The following is a 21587-nucleotide window of genomic DNA, read 5'->3' as shown; positions in this document are numbered from 1 at the left end:
GAAACAGACAAAGACGAGAGAGCTGCTGCAACAGGCAGCTACTTGGGTAGCGCCTAGCATACTACACTACACATTACTGTAGTGCATGAAGTTGGATTTTTTTTAAATTCCATTGTTGATTCATTTTGGTTTTCTGTTGTGTTGGACTTTAAGCTCAATGTGTTTTCCAAAATCTAAGTTTTCTGTAACCTAAAGTTAAGCACTAGATCAGATATGTTTCTCAGAATAGATGTTAGCCAAAGTATTTGCAAGTAGTTTCTCAAGTTTCATCAAAAAGGAATACTTGCAATTACGATTTTTGTCTCAAACTATTCAACCCCTTGACTAGAATCATCCAGTTCAAAAGGTTTGTTTTTGTTGTTGTTGTTGGAGTTTGCAGAAAGAGATTGGAGCATCCAAACCAGAGAATACTGGTGAAAAAAGATACCACAGTACATGAGGACAAGGCCAAGATACACAAGGAAAGGTGGTATCTGGCAATAAATCATGTTTGCAGCTGGTCATACCAGCAATAAGGTACTCTAGTAGGTACATATGCTTGGCATGAAAGGGTTGAATGATTTTGAAACTGCAATAGTCATTATAAGTGGCTTTTTGCAGAAATTTGAGAAATCAGTTGCAAATATTAGTTGTGTGAAGTTGCTCTCATTTGATATGTTTACTGCAAACAGCCCAAAGTTTGGACATTTTCATGGAAACCCTAATTTGCGGGGTTGAATAGTTTGAACATAACATTATTCTGAATGTAATGGCAATACACAGAGCTCAGCAGAGCAACTACACATTTCTGCTGGCTGCCTTAAATTGGCAAGTGTATGGGTCCTTGAGAGTTAAAAAAAAAATAAAAAAAACTTTAAAAATGCATCCCATGGTGACTGTTAAAGTACTTAATCTTGTGCAGCTGTTGTTGGTTTTGTTCAGGTTTTTGTTTGTATGTTTGTTTTTTACAAAACCAAACATCTTTCTATTTTATGTTTGGTCTGTTGTCTTCGCACAATTTTCAATTAAATGAAAGGTTTTGATGGTTTACCAACAATTTTAGCAATTTTACAACCTTTCCAAACTTTGGGGATTTAAGGTTATCAAATAATTTTAATCAGATGCTTCTACTATCCAGATTAAATTTTAAAAGAATTTAGGTGAAGTACATCTTCTGTTTCCAGCTCTTGTGCTCCACCAAGTGGTCATACATTAAGATAAAAAATGTAGGAACAGAAAAATCATGCACTTTTGTGTCAGACTTCATTGCCAGTAACAGTAGAGTTTTGATTGATCGAAGCTTTCAAAAATGTTTATTCAGTTGTTTTACCTTATGAAACAATGTTTTTTTCCAGTCAGTATAGCACATAATTAAGTTTACGAATCATTTTAGATTTAAACTACACAAATGAACATTAATCAGAGGTCAATTATAATGCTGCTGAATAAAATATATATATATAAATATATTTATACGGGCTGGGCTGAATTTGAAAATAGTATTTGCGGGTTTCAGAGTATAGGTCTTTTGTCAGACAGTATGAGTAAAAAGTTGGCACACACCTTCTTGGTCACAGCGTTTTATTATCATTATTATTATTATTATTATTATTATTATTATTATTATTATTACTATTATTATTATTGTTGTTATTATTATAATAATATAATAATAATTATTGTTATTATGACAATTATAAAGACAGAAAAAGTGAGGAGAGACTGAATTTGTTTTATTGTTTAGATTCTTCAAAGTAGCAGCATTTTGATGACAGCGTTTCACTCTCCTGGCATTTCTCTCTTCCTCATCGTGAGGTTATCACTATGCATACTTAATTGTTCTTTGATTGACATTTTGTATTTTCCTTATACATCTGTAACAGCGAGATATACTGAACCTTCTTATTTATGGTCTGTACACTAGCCATGTCACTTTCTTAACTATCTTTCTTTCTTTCTTTCTTTTTCGTTTTGTCTTTTTTTTTTTTTTTTTTTACTTATTTTTGGACTTTGGTTGTTGCTTTTTTATCTTAACTGCAAATATTTATCACTTGATTAACACTAATATCATTTACATCCAAGTCAAGACTCTTATTATGTAAAATCATATTTGTTATAATAATAATAATAATTCTAATAATAATAATAATAATAATAATAATAATAATAATAATAATAATAAATAATGATAAAAGAGAAAAAGAAGAAGAAAGAAGAACCTAACCTAAAGAGCAGATTCCCGACAGCTTAAGAGCCCAACATCATAAATCGAGACGGTAAGGACCAGAGGTAAGAAGGAGATTTATTACATAAATAAATAAAAGAAGTTAACAGAAAAAAGTAAAGAAATACATTAATGAGGATAGAAAATTATGGTAATAATAGAAATAGACAAAAGTTGAAAAAGCAATGATGGTTTGTAAGTTTAGTAAAATAATTAAACTAAAGCTGTAAAAATGTGGGTAAATTAAAAATTAAAGGATGATGATGTAGACCACAAGAAGATGTACAAGATTATTAGAATGCAAAGAAGAAGAAAAAATTGGTTGTATAACACAATGGGGAAAAAAGGCAAGGGGCAGTAAGAAGACAACAAGAATGTTTTTGTTAACTGCGTTTGTTTCTTAGTAGTGTTCTAACTGGCTGAGTACTGTAATTGTACATGACTTGAGTAGACTATGATTTTGAGTTGAAACAAAAGTCGGTAAAATTTTATACAAATTCGAGCTACACAATAACGCACTACTGCATGAATGTTGCGTAGACGTCATATTTGGAATACGGTGAGCGTAGGCAGCGTGCGTCATGACGTCATTTGCGAGCCAGGCTAGTCTCCCGAAGCTCGAGCACTGGGAGACCGTAGCCTCCAAGCCTCGGCCTACTAGGACTTCTTGTATGGTCTCGTAACACGGAGCAGTATTCGTGGAACTCTACTCATTAAACTCACCGTGTTCTGACATGTACCAGCTCTTTTGGTAAGTCGTGCTTACATTATGCCAAAAGGCGCTAACCCACTGTGTCTTAAATGCAGTAATAATGCCCCCAACCATGTGAGAACGACCGCCGAAGCTAGTAGCATCTAACGTTAGCTATCGTCTGATCATAATATTAGCCCATAACAACACGATCACATTTGGAAGTTGATTTGTTGCTTTAACATCAAAAATATCTGCACCTCTGTACGTCAATAAGAAATCCAAGACATGTATTGTTCATAAATAGCTTTAACTGTTTCTTTCCGATGAGGCTAATGCTAAACAGCTGGCTTACTATAAGGGACGCTTTCGAAGGAGGTGATATGCCCCCCCTACTGAACACGTCGTTGTTGATTGTTTTGTTTGTCTATTTTAACAAATGGCTGAATTTCGATCGTCTAATCATGACAATATATGTAAAGAATGATCAATGAATGTTCCGTATTCAACGCTATGGCAATGTTTTCAGGGCATCAACGGTATTTGCAGATGAAAACATTTTGATTTAGGTAGTTACAGTAACCCTACAACACATCCCCTGTTTTAACATATACCGTGGCCAGATGTGTTATTTGACATTGTAGCGGCACAGCATTGTAGCACTTTTGTTTCAAATATGCTAAGGCTGATACTGTCAGATCTGCCTTAAATAAGTTAAACCTGCATTACAGTTGTTTCGTGTATCCAGCAGATTCTTGAAAAGTTAGTCTTGCGTTCGGTAAAGAAATCTAATCTGAGATAATATGATTTTTTTTTAAATTATCTTATTTATACGAGATTTCTGATGTTTGATGGGAACTGTTTGAGACGTGTCTGAATACTTAATCAACAATGTTTAATCAAGTGCCATCCTCTGCAAAACTTTTATCATGGGTTTTTTTACATTGACATTTTTAATCAACATGGCGCACATGAGCAGATATGCAGATTATTCTACTGTGTGGAAATTAAGTACTTCTTTGCCTCATGTTTTTGTATGGTCTTGTACAGTTCTGAGATGGATTATTTTTTAAGTGCACAGCAACCCTGATTGATGTCATGTAGTGTTTGCACTGCCTGGTATGAGTGTTGTAATCATAGACTGTATACTGAATGGACAGCGTGGCTCCGCCGCTTACAGTTGTATGGTTTTGAACCCAAATACTCCCTGACACAGGCACCACCATTGTACAGCCAGAGTCTGCGTAGTAGAGACAATGAGGGCCTTACATGGGATCTGAGTGAAGCTGGGTGACAAAAAAATTACATATTTTCTTCTTTCGAAAGTCTTAACTCTTCTTGGCTCTCCCTCCTGACTTATTTTACTATTCCCGAAGAAACACTACACAAAAGCGGCAGCTGTCAATCACTGTTAAACATGACATTCCCCATTTTTAACTTCTAATAACTAATGGAAATGAAACTTTTCAGAAAAAAATGACTTGAACACAAGGCACAAATAATTGTTTTATTATAGTATTACATTTTTTCCCACAACCTTTAAGGAAAACAATAAGTACAAATGACAGAGACAACCCAAAAACAGTTTCATTTTAATTTTATCAAAAACCTACAAAAGTAACCTCTGTTTCACCTCTGAAATTGAAGTTTCAGTTGTTCCTTTGTTTCAACAACCTTACCTTGAAGTTTTAAAGGACACACACTTGTTTGCATTCACATTAAAAGCTGCACCATTTTACACATTTTGCACATTTTAAAATACACCAAAAAAAAACCTTTAACACAACTCTTTCAGTGCACTACAGCACTGTTTACTTATATTCTAGTTTACATTATTATTATTTTTTTTTAACTCTTTGTTTTTAGCCCAGCTGTAGCCTGTTAACTCTGTCATTTTGACACAAACAGATAAGCTAAAACAAATGCTTTATTCTATATTTTGTGTGGGCTCACAAAATTCATGCCTCCCTGCATAAGTCAGTGCCTTGGTCTGAGTACCCCAGTCTAAAATGTCTGGTCCACCCCTGCTTTTCTGAGCATGCCGTGTTGCTGGTACATTATGTTACTCTGCACACCAACAGACAGATTTATGCTGAATGGAAGGCTCAGTTGGTGGAATAGAGGGAGTTACAGAGAAAGACGGGACTCAGTCTTCCCCCAGGTAAAAGTCAAACAACCTCTGAAGCATGTATGTCCAAGCAGCACGCCACTCTGGTTGATCACTGCCGTTCCATCTCCCTCCCTGCAGTTTATTTTCACAAATCGTGATCTATCCACATCACCAAAAAGAGGGGATTTTCTTTGATAGAGTGGGGATGTTCTGAGAAAAACTGAGGTATATTTCTCCACTATCTAAATCTAAAAATGATCAGAGTATTATTTTTGAAGAGCAGCAGATTTTGTGCATGTCAGTCACTTCATTAATAGTCTGCAGGTGAACCTCAAAGGGTCCCAACGTCATAAATGATTCAGTCAAAGATACTAAGTGAACTTCTGAAAAGTGACAGATAGAAAACAGAATATAAGACTGAATGGATTTGAACATTTACTGATAAGAGGTCTAGTTTATATTACACTCTTTGGGCTGTTGATACAAACCATAGGGAACATGTGTCCATCAAGGTTCTCGGTGTCAGACGCACAAGAACTTTTTATGAGATTCTAGTTTCTGTTGTTTTGTTAGTGTACTTTTAAATCAAGCTGCACACATGCTGAGTCAGCGCTCGATGTGGTATAAAAGGTGCGCAAGAGTGGGGAGAAAATTTCCATTTTTTCTTTTTTCAAATCAAAACTCAAGTTAATTGATATAAATGATATATATTCCCCAGGCTTAGAGGTGTGTGATGAGAACCTGGCAGTCTATCAGGGCTTCAGCTATCGAATATTTGTATTCTACTAAAAATTCCATCCATTAATAGAGTAGAAGCATAAAACACTTTTTTTTTTTTAATTGAGCATTTATTTTTCAAATGAAAGTTTGTTTGAAACAAGGGATTTTAGGTGATGTATTTTAAGTTCAATGAGAACTAAATAGCAATGAGACATTTTAACTAGGAATAAAACATTCTTGATAAGATTTTGAGTCTAAAATTATGATCCTTGCTGTATTAGAGCACATTAGGCACCACTGCTACCTGATATTTTATCCACTACTGACTTTCGAGCTTAATTTTACTGCTGCCAAGCTAGCTCTGTTACCTTTTTATTTGTCATCCTATTCACTCTACAGCGCTGTTTTTACAGAGTAAATAAGTCGCTAAAGGATGTAATCGCCTAACTTGCATAACAAGTAAATTCCATGTAATTGTTATGGATGCTGAAGGAGAGAGAAAGTACTTCATCGTAGAGACAGGAAACATGTAATAACACACTGTATGTGTGTTTAGAACTACAAATAAACTTTCTTTGGTCAGTTCTTGTTTTTTATTTCTTGTTTTTTTTTTTTTTACTGTGTCAGAATATCAATCCTCCTCCTTATCCTGGCATGGTATCAGCAAAAGTGACCCCAAAAGAGACAAGTACTGTACTCCCTGGACTACCGCCCCCTTTTTTAAATATTTTGGCGGGTCCTAAGACTTATAGTCAGGTGTGGCACATTAATCAAATTAATGAGGTGCTGTGTGTCTTTTATGGATGATCGCTAAATTAATACATGAGGAATATTGATTTGGAAATATCATGGCATCGACAGCATGTTGCGCTAACAGAGGCTCTGCATCACCGGCTTGGACAACCTGACATTTCCCAGTGTTTAGCTTATGATAACGTGACTTAGAGAAATAAAAGTTTACTTGCATCTTCTTCCCTCTCCTTTGTAGGGAGTTTTTCGGGATTTGAGTCACAAACTGGTGTCAACACTTTTAGGATGCCTTCACACCGGCAGACCGTACCGTGCTTAAGCATGCTTCAACCCGAAAGCTCACTTTGTTTGGCCAGTTGTACTGCAAGTGTGCCTGGCTTTCACAATTCACTTCTCTGTTTTGGCACGCTTTAAACAGGGTGGTTCACTTTATGGTCAAGCTAAGCACCTGGAGACAAGGAATGAATCACAACATCTGATTGCTTGGATCTCTCCTCTCAGCAACCGTTTTAAACAATGATGGGGGTGTTAGACAGTTGTGTCAGACCAAAACGACTTAACATAAGACAAAAAGTCATTGAAGTTGTTGCAGTGCTCTCTGGGCAAACAGCCGCTTCACAATGATGTAGGCAGGCAATGCATGTGATACCTGCTAATGTCCAGTTCATATTGGAGTAGTGTGACTGCTACCAAATTAGGTACGTGGTGAATTTCCATACTGGACATTAGGGCTGCACGATTATTGCAATCGCAATCGCAATGTCAGCACATGCAATTACGTAATTGCAAAAGGAGGATATCCCAATCGCAATGTCAGCACATGCAATTCAGATTTTTCTCCATGATAACCAAGCAAGTCTGTCGACTCATCATGACACAACTTTTTTTATTACATCGCAAGCACAATCGCAATATTGTCTACCTAATCGCAAATCGCACCTCTTCCCCAAATCGTGCAGCACTACTGGACATGAACACAACATTGCAGGTTTATGTATTGAGAAATTAATCTGTTGAATTGAAAAAAAAACTGTGCAAAACTTCCTATCCTGTTCGACCTGCTTCCTTATGAACTTGACGCGTAACATCCCAGCATCCAGCATAAAACTGGAACCTGCTGCAGACATGACAAAGCTATCGTCACATGAACTATTCAATTTTTTTATGTTACTGACTGTATGAAGCACTCAGGCACAATTCACTTTTCTGCTTTGGCACGCTTCGGGGAGGTGGGCTTCAGCACGGTACATTTTGTGCATGTGCACACAACAAGGGCATTATGTATAATCGCTGCAACCACTCCTCTCAGCAACCATTTTAAACAATAATGGGGGTGTTAGAGACTCAACATAGGACAGAAAGTCATTGAAATTGTTGCACTTCTCTCTGTGTTCTCCATTGTGTATACTCTGATCAGACTGTGCTTTGTGTAAACAGACACTTCAGGATGATGTAGGCAGGCCACTTGCCTTAAGTCTAGTTCATATTGGAGTAGTGTGACTAAGGGCTGTACTGGGGCAATCTTGCTTGAGTATCGTATTTTCCGCACTACAAGGCGCTTCGGAGTATAGGGCGCACCTTCAATGAATGGCCTATTTGAAAACTGTTTTCATACATAGGGCGAACCACATTATAAGGTGCATAGAGTAGAAGCTATAGTAGTGGCTGGGGTTGCGTTATGCATCCACTAGATGGAGCTGCGCTAAAGAGAATGTCAACAAAACAGTCAATAACTCAGGCTACATCCACACAGAGCCGCACATTTTCCTATCCAACTATTTTCTGTGCCGTTTTTAAAAAAAAAAGCACGCTGTAAAGACGAAGCCATTTCTGCCATCCTCAAAAGCCGTTTCCAGAGATCAGTTCAAATGCCAGACCTTTGGGGGGCGCTGTATTGCTCTAACAATAAACAAGAGAAGAAGCCCGGGCCAGCCTGTGAGCTAATGTTAGCACCAAGGTTATAATAGTTTTGGATTTTTCATTATAGTTTAGTTTTAGTTAGTTTTGACATTTTATTTTCCATTACAGTTTAGTTTTAATTAGTTTTAGAGAGGGCATTCTAGTTTTTATTTAGTTTTGATTTTTGCAACAAGGCTTAGTTTTAGTTTAGTTTTATGACTCGTGGACTTCCAGTGAAGTCAGCATTTCAGTGTTAATAATTGAATTGTTTTTTTAAAGATTATTTTTGCGACGGCAACAAAGAGTCATTATAAATGTTCATTTTAACATCACTTGCCTCGTGTTTCTTTTGTTCTGCACCCTGCCCCAGAGAAAGGTTGAGGGTTTACATAATTGCAATCAACACATTTCTATGAATAGATCCACATTTGGAGGGCTTTTACCATGAACAATGTCTGTCTGTAAAAACACAATGCTCTAATAATGAGAGATCAGATTACAGAGCATCAATTACTCTGTGTACAGCAAAATGATTTTCACACTTGGATTTCTCTAAGAGGTGAGTTTGTGTACCGCAGGGTGGAGTGTGAGACGATGGATGTGACATTAGCTACATCTAAGCATGAAGAGAGGTTAAAGATGAGACATTACCTGTGGATTTCACTACAAACTCAAATAAAGCAGCAGCTTGTTAGCATGTTTAAAGAGAGGGTGTTGTTAGTCAGAAACCTGTTGACCTCACTGAGACTAAATCCATGATTTATTCAGACACTTCACACACGTTAGATAAACAGATACACACACTTAATGTAAAACTTCAGACTGATTTGATCCAAACAACCCTTATTGTGTTAGTGTTACTCTGAAAGAATAAAGATTTATATCCCTTAATAACATTTTTTTTTTTTTTTTTTTTTGCTTTTTATTCAGGGTACATTTAGGAGGAGAATGTACAGAAGGAGACATGGGTCTCCAGTTTAAGCTCTGCTCTTTGGTTCAAAGGCACAACTTGGCAACGCCTGGAGGGAAACAGCCGTGCCCAGAAAGAGGGACCCTTGGTCTTCTTCTCCTGTTTGACGACGTTTTCAGCTGAATCCGTCTTCTCTGCCCCCTTTGGCTTCTCCTCTTTATTTTTCTGAAAGTATGAAAACAGACACAACATACATGAATACATAAAGCTCACAGTTCAGAAAACAAAAAAAAGGACAGATCCCTTTATTGTTTCACAATAAAAAATAATATTAAAATGATGCAGCTGCAGCACAAAAGAATCTTTACATCGAAAGGTGCTTCTTGAGCCGACAAAATGATTATTAGCTTGGATGTATATTCATCCTTACCTTTGAGAAGACTTTTCTGATGTGAATCAGGAGGGATGTCTTTTTCCTGGGTTTGGTTGCAGGCTCAGGGTCTTCAGTCACTTCACAGCTCTCTAGAGGCTCAGGATAGCTGGGCTGGTAATTGTCCAAGTGTGGACTTGTCCCCTCAGCCACTGATGTGTCCTCTGGCACTTCACATGATGTAACCTGACGGTCTGTGCCGATCTGAGTCAAAAACGGCTCCACAGGTTCAGCTTCTGATTGTGCCTCGTCATCAGTCTCTGTGAAGTCCTCCAGGACTAAAGGAATGGACTCGTGGACTGCACCACTGCAGGAAGGTGGCTCTTGTGGACAAGCACAGTCCTGTTTGTCATCGACAGACCTGCAAGCTGTGGACCCAGGACTGGCTGAATTAATTTCACCATCCACGTTATTCTCTGGAGCTGGATTGATCTTTCTCCATGCTCTCCATTTTAAAAAGCTCCTCTTCCTCTTCCTCCTCTGTAAAAACCCTCCTTCCTCTGGTTTGTCTTTGAAGACCACAATGACCTCAAGGCTGAATGGGTCAGAGTTTGGTTCCTCAGTGACCCCTGTTTCTTCTTCGATCCCTTTCGGAGCATCGTCTTCAAGTTCAAGGACAGTGACCTCTTCAGGGGTAAAGACAGCGTCCTCTTTAAGGTCAAGGAAAGGATAGCCAAGGTTGTCACTGCTGGTGATTGACTCATTGTCCTTCATTTTCTGGTAAACCTCGGGTAATGTGTGGATGGAGGATGAAGAGGACCATCTGGAGGTAGCCCAAGATAATACAGACTTTACTGAGGCCCATGATGCCTCTGATCTGATGGAAAGTCTAGAGGCTGACTCTGCTTCCAAAGTTTGGTCTTCCTCTTTGTCTTTGTCTTCTGCCTCAGTCTCCAGGTCTTCTGGGAACAAGGTTTGGCAGGCCTTTGAAATCTCCTCATCGAGATTCTGATCGAGACATGAGATGGTTTCAGAGATCTCGTAGTCAGAGGAACACTCTGAATTGGTGTAACCATCCCAGCTATCTTCGCTGTCTGACCAGGAGTCCCCGTCCTGTTCAGTTGGTGAGGCAGCATGAGAGCTGGTGATGTCTTCCTCATTCAGGACAGCGTCTAGGTTCTTGGACTCATTGAGATCAGCTGTGGTTTCCTTCTGGACAGTGTTGTTTGTCTCGGCCATCTCAGAGGTTGTGGGACATGCAGTAGTGGCGCTGACTTTGTCCATTTTCTCTGTTTCTTTGTTGTTAGAGTCACGAGAAACAGGAATCTGAAGCAGAAAAACACAAACATCAGAAAACGTTAGACTGTGCTGAAGTGATGGAGAGGAACTCTTTGAAGGGGAGATGTCATGTTCCTCTCAGGCTTCATTTTGTTCCTCTGAAGCTTTACATAATTCACAGCTTAAAAACCTAATTTATTATCCGTTGTCTTTGTAAACCAACATTTTAGTTGCTTTTGTTTTTAGCTAAAGCCTTTTGAAAGACCCCTCCCTCCCCCTACAAACCCACTTTCTCATCAGTAAATGTTTGCTGTGAGCAACACATTTTGATCAGATCTGATATATATGTATTTTTTCTGTTGTAGCATCTACAGGACAAGACCAAGAAAGCAATATGATGTGAATCTTTGCCCACAAGTGATCCGAAAAAACAACAACACAGACTTCAAGTTTGTAACAGGAGTCTGAAAATGATAACGATTGGCTTCATTAATTTTGATATTCAATGCAAATATAGATGTCAGTGAAAAATATTTACAGGTAATATGAAAGACGGTTGTTGGGGAGAAATTAAGAACCTGAAACAGTAAAAAATGCAGTTTAATTTGTGATATAGTGGGTTTATCCTTGTTCATTAAATCAGATTCGCTAATAAAAACACTGGGTATCCAGAAGTTAAAGCTCTTCAGTTTACACCTCGTCCCCAAGTAAATCAGATTAACTAACTTATTAACAGCAGAGTAAACTCAATTTGTAAACTATTTACCTCTTTTGAATATATTTACTCAATAAAAAAAAACTTAAACAACATGACCTTAAAGTGTGGGCACAGCTCACTAACTTACCTGTCTAGGATCAGACGTCGTCAAATGAATGATTTTTTGAATGAAGGTTGTTTCTCTTCCTCTGAGCTTTCTGGACTCAGTCAGTCAGTCTCAGTTTAGGTGGAAGGAAAATGTTCGAAGTTTCACTGTAAATGGTTCGTACTTCGTGCAGGTGAGCGCTCGATAGAGTTCTTCTCTGTGAAGAAATGTGAACTGAAATGCTGGTCTAGTCTGAAAACTGTAGAACATGTTCTGCGAGGTCACAGTGCTGTTGGAACTCCTCACTGTGACCGTGTTCTGACGGAACTCTGTGTTTACATTCAAATCTCTCAACTCAGTTTAATGTAATTCAACTCAACTCAACTCAGTTTAATGTCATTCAAATCAACTCAACTCAACTCAAATAGAATAGAATAGAATAGAATAGAGTAGAACTTTATTTTCATTGTAAAAACGAAATTGAAGTCACAGCAGCAATCAAGAAAACAAAAGTAAGAAAGTTAATAGAAGGTGCAAAAATGTCCATAAGAAAATAGATGAAGACGGCTTGTCCATCATTGTCCACTTCAGCCAGTCTCCACCTCCACAGGGTCCAGGACTGAGCTTCTTCAGCACTCTGTTCAGTCTCTGTCTCCTGGATCCTGTCTGCTCACAGTAGGTGAAGCTCTTCCAATGTGGCATTGGTGCCTGATGTTAGATTTGTTTGCCATGTCTGTGAATAGCATGATGCTACTCTGCCCTCTGGTATTCCCTCTGTTGCTGGGTTAGCATGGCTAGCTGGTCCATCTTATTGGAGAAAGATCTTACATTCCCAGTAACGATGGAGTGAAGGACAGGTCAATGTTATCACTTCTTAGCTCACACCTGAGAACCAGCACGTCGTCCTCACCTCCTTCTCCTCACCTTGTGGGAAGACATCAGGCCTTACACCAGTTAGCATTGACATGCTACAGGCTGCTAACAGCTGAGTTCACATGTATACAATGCAGCCATGGTTACATGTAGGATCTCCAGACAAACACTGGAGAAAAAGGAGTAAAAATAAGACTGAAGCCACAAAAAGTTTGGTGTCCACGACCAACAAATGAGCCATACCAAGTAATGATCCTCTCCAAATACAAAGATTACGAAAAAGAGACTGTAGACAAGTATTTTCTATTCTATTCTATTCTATTTTTTTTTTTTTTTCGTTGCTAGGCGCTGCCCAAGTAGCTGCCTGTTGCAGCAGCTCTCTCGTCTTTGTCTGTTTCTTGTAATTTTTTTCATCTCTTTTTCGTAATCCAATTACATCTTCTTAAATTTTTTCAGATTGTAGTTTGAAAGCAAAAGTCAGTCTTTCCATATTATAGATTTCATGAATACTTTCTTGCCAGTCCTCCAGTGTTGGTGCGTTGGGTTGTAGCCACTTCCTTGTAACGGCTCCTGGACACTATAACGGTAATGACTATTTAATGTTACTGTAGTACTGAGTTTGTAAAAGAAATTCAGTGAGTTGTGTTTTTCATACCTTATTAACCAGGTGCAGGATTCAAAAAGGTCAGAGTACATTTTTTTGTAATGCTGTTTATTTTCAAGTCCAACATAGTGCTCACTGCTCAGTCAATGCTGATACCGAAATGTCGGCTGCTGCCTTAAACACATGAAAAAACAATATAAACTTAGTATAAAAAATACAAGCATAAATTATATAAAATATTGTTGACATAAATTACATAATATAATATTAACATAAATTATTAAAAAAACAATATAATATGAGCTTCAATAAGTAAAAACTTGGACTCTGTAACAGTTAAACTATTACAGATGCTCTGATTCATCGCTCCACCACGTTTAGTTGCAGCACAGCGCACAGCCAACAAGCTCGTCCCTATACGTCGCTATGATGGTGCTGTGCGGCACTGACAACTGCCTAAAACTGTCTAAAATTGGTTGGGAGAATGTGTCAGATTAATTTAAATCCTAAAAGCTATTAATATTGTCGTCAAAAACTATAACTAAGGACATTTTCTCTATCATTTTAGTTAGTTTCAGTTAGTTTTGTGAACACAAGATTCAGTTTTAGTTTACTTATCGTTTTTGTTTTCTTTTCTAGTTTTTATTAGTTTGAGTTAACTGCAATGAAATTAAATTTTAGTTTTTGTTTTTAGTTTAGTTTTAGTTAACTATTATAACCTTGGTTAGCACTTAGCAGAATTCCTCTTTACAGGTTCTTACCACTTACCACTGTTACTCCGACGACGCCCCCTGACAACAGTAGCCATGATTAATCAATATCGATCCATATATAAGGCACATCAGATTATAAGGCACACTGTCTGCTTTTGAGAAAACTGAAGGCTTTTAGGTGCGCCTTATAGTGCGGAAAATACGTAGTCAGTATCGATCCATATATAAGGCGCATCAGGTTATAAGGCGCAGTGTCGGCTTTTGAGTAAACTGAAGGCTTTTAGGTGCGCTTTATGGTGCGGAAAATGCGGTACCACACAGTGTGACTGCACCTATAGTGAGTATAGTGCAGCATGTCAATACATTTTCTTTGGAGGAATAACAAAAGGGGTAGAAAATCTTGGTGGTTCATTGACTATTGAAGTAGTACCTACTGGTCTGCCTTGTTTTTTAAGTTACTTTTTGGGCTTTTTGTGCCTTTGAGTATGAGAGGACGTGACTGTAGATAGAGCAGGAAACAGGCTGAGACTGGAAACTAACATGCAGTGAAGGTGTCCCAGGTTGTATTCCAACCCTGGGCCACCCGCTCAAGGGCTTGTCCCATGGGACACACAACTTAGGCTGCCAGGATACACTTGCGACCAGTTTTGTCTTCTTTTTTATAAATACAGCAGTTTATTTGGTTATCCATAGGAAGTCCTCTGGTGTGTGTGATCTTAGGAATTTGAAGTTGGAAACTCCACTCTCTCCACAGTGAACCAAATCAAAAAAAAGAAGTACAAGTTCTGTACTGAAGTTTTCATCTGTGATTGTTAGTGATTGCTGTGTCTGTTATTCTAAAGCTTTTGAACTTTTATTGTATTCTGTATCCCATATTAAAAACAACACTATTGCTTTGCTGTGGTATTCAGCAATTGGTGCCTCTTTTGGTTCCCACTTGAACTGTGCTTCCACCAAGTAGCCCACTTTAGGTCAGTGTGGTATAGTATGCAATGCAGTACTCTTTAGATGCAAAGGGACTTCTTGGGGAGGTGAGGTCTGCTAGCGGATAATCATTGAGTGATGGAGCGAACAGAGTTTTTATTTCACCTTCTGTCCACAATAACATCACACACAGCTGTGAGTGACTTGATTTGATAAGTCCTAATCGATAGTATTCTTTGCACCTGAAGGTGTGAATGTCTTTGTCAGCTCCTAGTATACGGTTTGATGAGTGATCTAGTAACCTGGAGACATTGAACAGAAGAAGTTGTCTGGGAATGTATCCTAGTTTTATTAACATAGATTTGTCTGTAGAAATATCCTCATCAGGTAAGTAATTCATGATTATCTTGTGGTGTGCAATCTTTCCTAGGTATACAGCCTTGGGAGGGCTGTTACAATGACATTGTAACATTCTAGGCAGTAGGGGCAGGGGGGGAAGGAGAGAGTGTTGTATCTTAAATTGTCTGTGTGTAAATGCGTGTATGTGTCTGTGAATGCAGAACTTTGCCATGCGCGGAACCACGCAAGGACAAATGTGTACACAGCGATGTACAAATGACATCCTGCATGTAAATTAGTTGAATATTATAAGGCTATTTAGTCTCTTGAACACGAAAAAAACAAGGTATAGACCTGATTTATGAGAAAGGTAACTCTATGTCACTTCTGCTGTGATCTGGTGCCCAATGGAAAGTTAAAGTTAACTCAACTTCCTTAGGGGCAGGTGCCTCTGTTGGTGGGGGGCTGAAATTTATATACCAATGAGCACATTCTTAAGCTGAAACACAGGTCAATCTCTGCTGTTTTTGTGCTTTAGTTGGCAGAGCGGTCTAGTGCTTCCCCACTCAAAGCTGTTCCAGGGTTTTTGGAACAGCTGGACTGCTGTGCAACTAGCAGTTGTCTCCTTTCAGGGGTCAACAAATTCATCTGCAATAATGCACCAATGATGCCAGCACAGGGTGTATGGTCCTCATGATAACTACAGTGCTACACATGTGGCAGGTGGCTTCTCCTTTGATGTAACTTTTCCTGAGTGGTCTTCGTTGTTGTCGTACTGCCATCTACTGGTCTAGTGGTGTTCCGCAATGACCCTTTTTCTTGCTTTTTTATTTCTGTCTTTTCTTTATGCACAATCTACCTGGGTCCCTAGCCCAGCAATTGAATGCGGTCGAACAGAGGGCTATAAAAACAACTTATTTCTGAAGAATGTTCACCAGGAACTTAAGCCTCTCTGCCAACAAGCAGTTCAATTTGGTTTATCTTGGTACAGCGTGTATTTTGTGGCGTTTCCACTGACTAATCTTGGGACACATCCCAAAACAACCAAGATCAACTGTCCCACCCTTCTGACCCTTCCCGCGGCACACAGCTTTCTCTGAAACGAAGCTTGATTGGGCTTTGTAACGAGCCACATGGAAATCACAAAGAAGGCGAATTGTTGAATATCTTCCATTGTTGCTCTTTGTTGACTGTGTTGAGTTTTTCTCCTTTGTGGGATTTATTAGCAATGTACACTGTCCCATTGTTATGGCATCATGCTATTATTTAACTTACGCTGCTATTTGCGTCTGGCTTAAACACTGCCTACCACAAGGGGGCATGGTTGGCTGTTGAAACGCAACAGGAGAAGGCTAAACCAATTCAACCCATACCAAACTGTACTGATCTAAACCGAACTACTTGGTTGAAACGGGGCTTAAACGTTTCTGGACTCTCTGGTTGAAATGCATCTTTAGTGTTGTGGACACTTGTGGGAATGGTTAGAACTATTCAGTCAGTTCCCTATTATTCAGAAGTCTACAAGGTCACATACTAGTGTTTTAGGCTGAACAGGACATGCATGCTCACAACCAGAAGTAAACCAAAGGTTATACAGATCATAGTTAAAAGGCACAAATCAGAAGTGCTGTAGTGATCCTTGTTTCTCGTGTAACATTGGATTGGCAATGACCCAAACCAGCCAGACATTTTAAAGCTGCACCTGGCACACTGAAAAAACCCTGCTTAACCTTCCCCCACAAGTGTTTGACATTCAGTTGGAGTCAGCCTGAATTGGTCAACATGTGTCATCAGTCCTAGCTTGGTTTCCTTTCTATCACTCAAAGTATAACGGTATTCTGATACCTCGTTATTGACACATTTTCTTTTTTTGTATCCCCAGGTACCGACACAACATGGAAACATGGAATATCTCACCAGATGAGTGAAAATCAAGCTCAAAGGGACAGTCTTTGAGATCCAGTGTGCTAAGCGTGCCAATTCAAGTTTTGTCATACTTTCAATTTGAAAAGTGATGCCATCAGCATTTGGACAAATGAATTTCATCGTGGAAAAGCAGAAATCTGGGAACACAGTAGCCCCAGGACAGGTGGTTGCAGAACCAAGTACATTTATCTGCACTGAGTGTGGTGATGGGTTCAGCCAGTACCCGAATTTGTTGGCACACATGTCCACTCATGGACCTTTGGAGTCGTTCTCCTTCGATGGCTCATCCAATGGATTTGAAATCCCACGAGAATATGTGTTACATGAAAACGGGACACTGACTGTTGTGAATGGCTTAGGGCACTCACATTCACCTGTAAAACCTGCATCTCCTGGCATTCTACCATCACATTATCACCATCCAGCCACCAGCAAATCAATGTCCCCAGCTCCAAGGCCGCAGCCCACTTCCTGCCGAGATGTGTTTCGGCCAAGGCCACCAGATTTGAACATGGACAAGTCACCTCAGATCCATTACCGTTGTGAGATATGTAGTAGGTCTTTCAGCAGCCTGCAAAGTTTACATCGTCATCAGCAATACCGAAATACAGAACGAGGTTACAAATGTACTTTGTGCTGCAGGATATATGAGGCCAGACAGGACCTCAAGAAACACCTCAAGGAGCACAACAATGAAAGGTTTTACTGCTGTGGTCATTGCGGTAAGCGGTTCTCTAAAGTAGATGCACTGAATGCCCATCGAAAAGAAAATCACACAGCCAGCAGTACAACATCAGATACACCTGACAATAAGCAGGGGAAAAAGACAGAGAAATCATATCACTGTCGGAAATGCAAGCTGAGGTTTTTTTGGATGTCAGATTTTCAGACACATTCATTGTACCATTGCAAAGGAAAGGAGTCCATGACTACTTTTTCATCTGAACTTGAAAACAAAGTGAACTTCAAGAATGGAGAAGTCACACCACTTGGAAACTGCTACAATGGCAAACCTGTCAGCTTTAAGAATGGTGAAAGTAAGATCCCTAGGGATTCCACTGATAAGCTTGATTACTCCTTCACACCATACCGTTGTGGTTTGTGCGGGGACCGTTTTCAAAAGTTATCAGACCTTAAAGAGCATCATCGCACACATCAAACGCAGGAAGAGATTGATCAGTTAAGTCAAGAATCACAAAGAACTTTTAAGCGAAAAATACCCCCAAAAAGCAGGCGTAGGAGAAATAGTAATCCAAATGGCAAGTTGCATCCTTGCAAACACTGTCATCGTGTCTTTAACCATTCCAGTAGTTTATCACGGCACATGAGATACCATAAAGGTACCATGCACACATGTGTACTTTGTGGGAGACACTTCCCACAACGCTGTGATTTGAGACGACATATAGCAATGTACCACAAAACTGAATTAGAAAAGAAACCTGGTTTGAAAACCTTGTTTACAAATCCACAGAATGGGCCTGGGAACAAATCTGTTACTCCCGAAAAAGTTACAAGTGCCCTGGATGAGAAAACTAAAAGTTCCTCTGACACTGAACAAACAGCTTCCCAGGAGCAGCATCCAGGGGCCAAACAATCAGGAAAAGGTGGTCGGGTAAACTACAAATGTGAGGAATGTGGAAAGAAATTTGGCTTGTTGTGTGTTTACCAACGGCACTTGCGCTACCACAAAAAGGAACCAAGCAAGTGTCCCAAGTGTCCTGCTCAATTTATGAATTCCTCTTCCCTTGAACTTCACCTTCAGAATCACCCAAGCAACGGAGAAGTAGGGGATGCTGAACAAACAGGTCATGCGTCTGGTTCTGGGAGGGAACCTGCCCAAGAAAAGGGTAGTCAAGAGGATGTTGAGGATGACTTGATGGACAGTGCTGAAAATGATAAAGCTAACCCCTCAGAGGCTCTGTATGAATGCACTGAGTGCACTGAGACATTTTCATGCTTGGAGACATTTCTTCAGCATCAGTCTTCTCATGGCTCTGAAAACAATGGGTAACTAACCTGTATGACCTGTCATTGATTTTGCCAACTGTTACATTTAATGAGTAAAGTGTTTTGATTGAAAGTATTTTTGTATTACTGTGTAGATCATGAATATAAAATCTGTAATTCTGTTGCCTCAATATTTAAAACTTCTGTCAGAACTCAAGAGAGAATGGATCATGGGTGGGGGGATCAAAACAGACATTCAAAGACATAATATTGAAAAACCTTCAAAAGGCCAGGGATAGATTTGTTGCCTTTTATTGTTTTTGCAAGGTATTGCGACATTGTTTTATTTGTAATTTTGTGATTTGGGGATGTGGACTTGTGGTTGCTTTTGTGTATATCCTTTTTTGAAAGATAGCATTGTAACTGATAAGGTTTTTTAATTGTATCATTAAAATTCAACAGAAGTTCTGTTGTCTGTCAGTTTTTGCATTTACCACCTTTCAGCTGCCATTTGGTAGTAAGAAATCCCTGGATTGTATAATTTATTTAAATTCAAGGATACTTGACAATTTAAGGGAACCGTATGTTCAGACATCTCAAAAACATTGTGGTAGTCCACTTTGCACATGGGAGTTTCTGTTTCTGAGAAACAATCATACAATGCAATTGAAACCATTTTGTCCAATATGGTCTTGTCTGTGTATCCAATGGCATGGAAAGCAAGTTGATGAGGCATGCAGCATGTACAGATGAAAAAGATAGGTTAATACATAGATATATTATTGCATGTTTCATCCATTTTGCTTTAAAATAGCCTTATGCTACAAGATTATGTATTGTAATCAAAAAAAGAAAACAAATCCTGGAGTCATGGTAAATCACTTTCAATTTAATATATCACCTTTTCTGCTTTACAAATGCAGAAAAAACCATGGCATCTTTGTCCTTCACTTCCGATTCAGAGTGGTGAAGTTCAGCAATGCTTTTTTTACTCTCCCATGATGAATGTTTTTGGCTGGTAGAAGGTTTTATCAAGGTTGCCTTGTTGCAAATTTGGTATTGGGGGTCACAGCCACAGTGCTAAACGCATGGTCTATCTGGAATGCCAAGGGACTTGCTCCTCTCCTCACATTATTCACTTTAAAACAAAAAGAATGCATCATTGGACCCTTCTAGAGACTTTGGGCATTTGACAGCACTGCATATTATTAAACCATGAAAAAATTCACTGACTACAAAATTGTCAGTTTGAGATGCATGTCTAAAGAAAGACCCCTGTCAGTCATCATCAGTAAATTTTGACTTGTCAGGGTGGTGGTAGTAACCAAAGGGTTTGGTGGTTTCCATGTAGCATTAACCATATTAGAATCGTGCCATAATTCATGAAGGTGGTGCTAGCATGCTATTGGAAGGGAACTGACAGTGACGTGTATATAAGGCATAGTGCTTGAACATGAATTGAGAAAACATTGTTTGGACTGAAAAAAGTAAGCTTTGGAAACCTCTATGCCTTTGTACCTTTACTGGTATTGTGTTTTTCCACAGTGTGAAAAAAAAGATTACCTGCAAACCCTCCTTGACTTGCTTTTAATACCCTACCAAAAGAACATGGTCACAAAGCTGCAAGTAAAAACCGTATGCCACCCAAAAGACTCCAATTGAAAAGTGCAATTCCCAAGAGGTAAATTGTTTCCTTTACCTTAAGGTTTTTGGTAGTTGCACCACACAGGCATTGCGGCCACTGATGACCACTGTAACCTAGTACTGGGTTCAAAAAGGCTCTGTTTATATAAGCTTAAGGCATTTGGGCCCCTGGTGGTGATCATAACCCAAACATGTTGACAGGTTGCCAATGAGAACCAGTATGTAAGATTAAAGTGGGTACCTGCATTTGCTATTATTGTATCAAGTTACATCCACAACACCTTGGAGATGCTCAACAGTTAGCTCTGTTATCCAAGGTGCTCCCTAAGTACTAGCTCACTTGGACATTTAAGAAAAAGCTGAGATAAATGTATTGCATAAAAGCCATTAGGTACTTTTAAAAAATCAAAGTAGTGGTGGCGTCGTGGTTTCATTTGCAAAGTATGTTTTGAAGTTGAGTTAAGTCTCAGCAGCAGGAACCTATAGAAGAGCTGGAAGCAGGGCGGGGCTGTGTTGGGCCACAATCCTGCCAAGTTTTTTTTAATCCCCCCTAGGAACAACCCAGAAAATGACCAATTTGAATGGGCCAACTTGTTGTGTTTTCCATTCTCCTCCACTATTAAGGGCTTCCACTGGTCTTGGTCCAGGTCTTTAAAGCATGATGTAGTGTACCCCTTACAAGTTAAATAGCAGATCTGTCAATCAGTACTTTAATTGGTAAATTAAGTCTGTCAACAAGCAAATAGCAACTTGCCTCACGTGAGTGTGCCTTACCAGTATGCTAACAGGGAGCTGTTACATCATCAACCCATTGAAGAAGTCAGTAGAAGTGAGTGGGCCTGATGTTGATGGATGGATATTGTAATGGTTTCACTCTGCT

At 39.1% G+C, this 21587-nt stretch overlaps 1 protein-coding gene across 1 annotated transcript; it reads left to right on the top strand.

Annotated features, from left to right (window-relative positions):
• The first annotated feature begins 2789 nt into the window (after positions 1–2789).
• On the top strand, positions 2790–19496 carry LOC141800221 (uncharacterized). The gene is made up of 2 exons (XM_074682638.1): positions 2790–2954; positions 17070–19496. The coding sequence occupies exon 2, from the start codon at positions 17202–17204 to the stop codon at positions 19125–19127; it is 1926 nt and encodes a 641-aa protein (XP_074538739.1). The 5' UTR covers positions 2790–2954; positions 17070–17201; the 3' UTR covers positions 19128–19496.
• Positions 19497–21587: the final 2091 nt, after the last annotated feature.

The sequence above is a fragment of the Halichoeres trimaculatus genome, unplaced genomic scaffold (assembly GCF_033239565.1).
Source record: "Halichoeres trimaculatus isolate MK-OKI-2021-1 unplaced genomic scaffold, fHalTri1.1 fHalTri1_scaffold_12, whole genome shotgun sequence".
Lineage (NCBI taxonomy): Eukaryota > Metazoa > Chordata > Actinopteri > Labriformes > Labridae > Halichoeres > Halichoeres trimaculatus.
The sequence above is the reverse complement of the archived record's forward strand: the minus strand, read 5'-3'. Positions and strand labels throughout refer to the sequence as shown.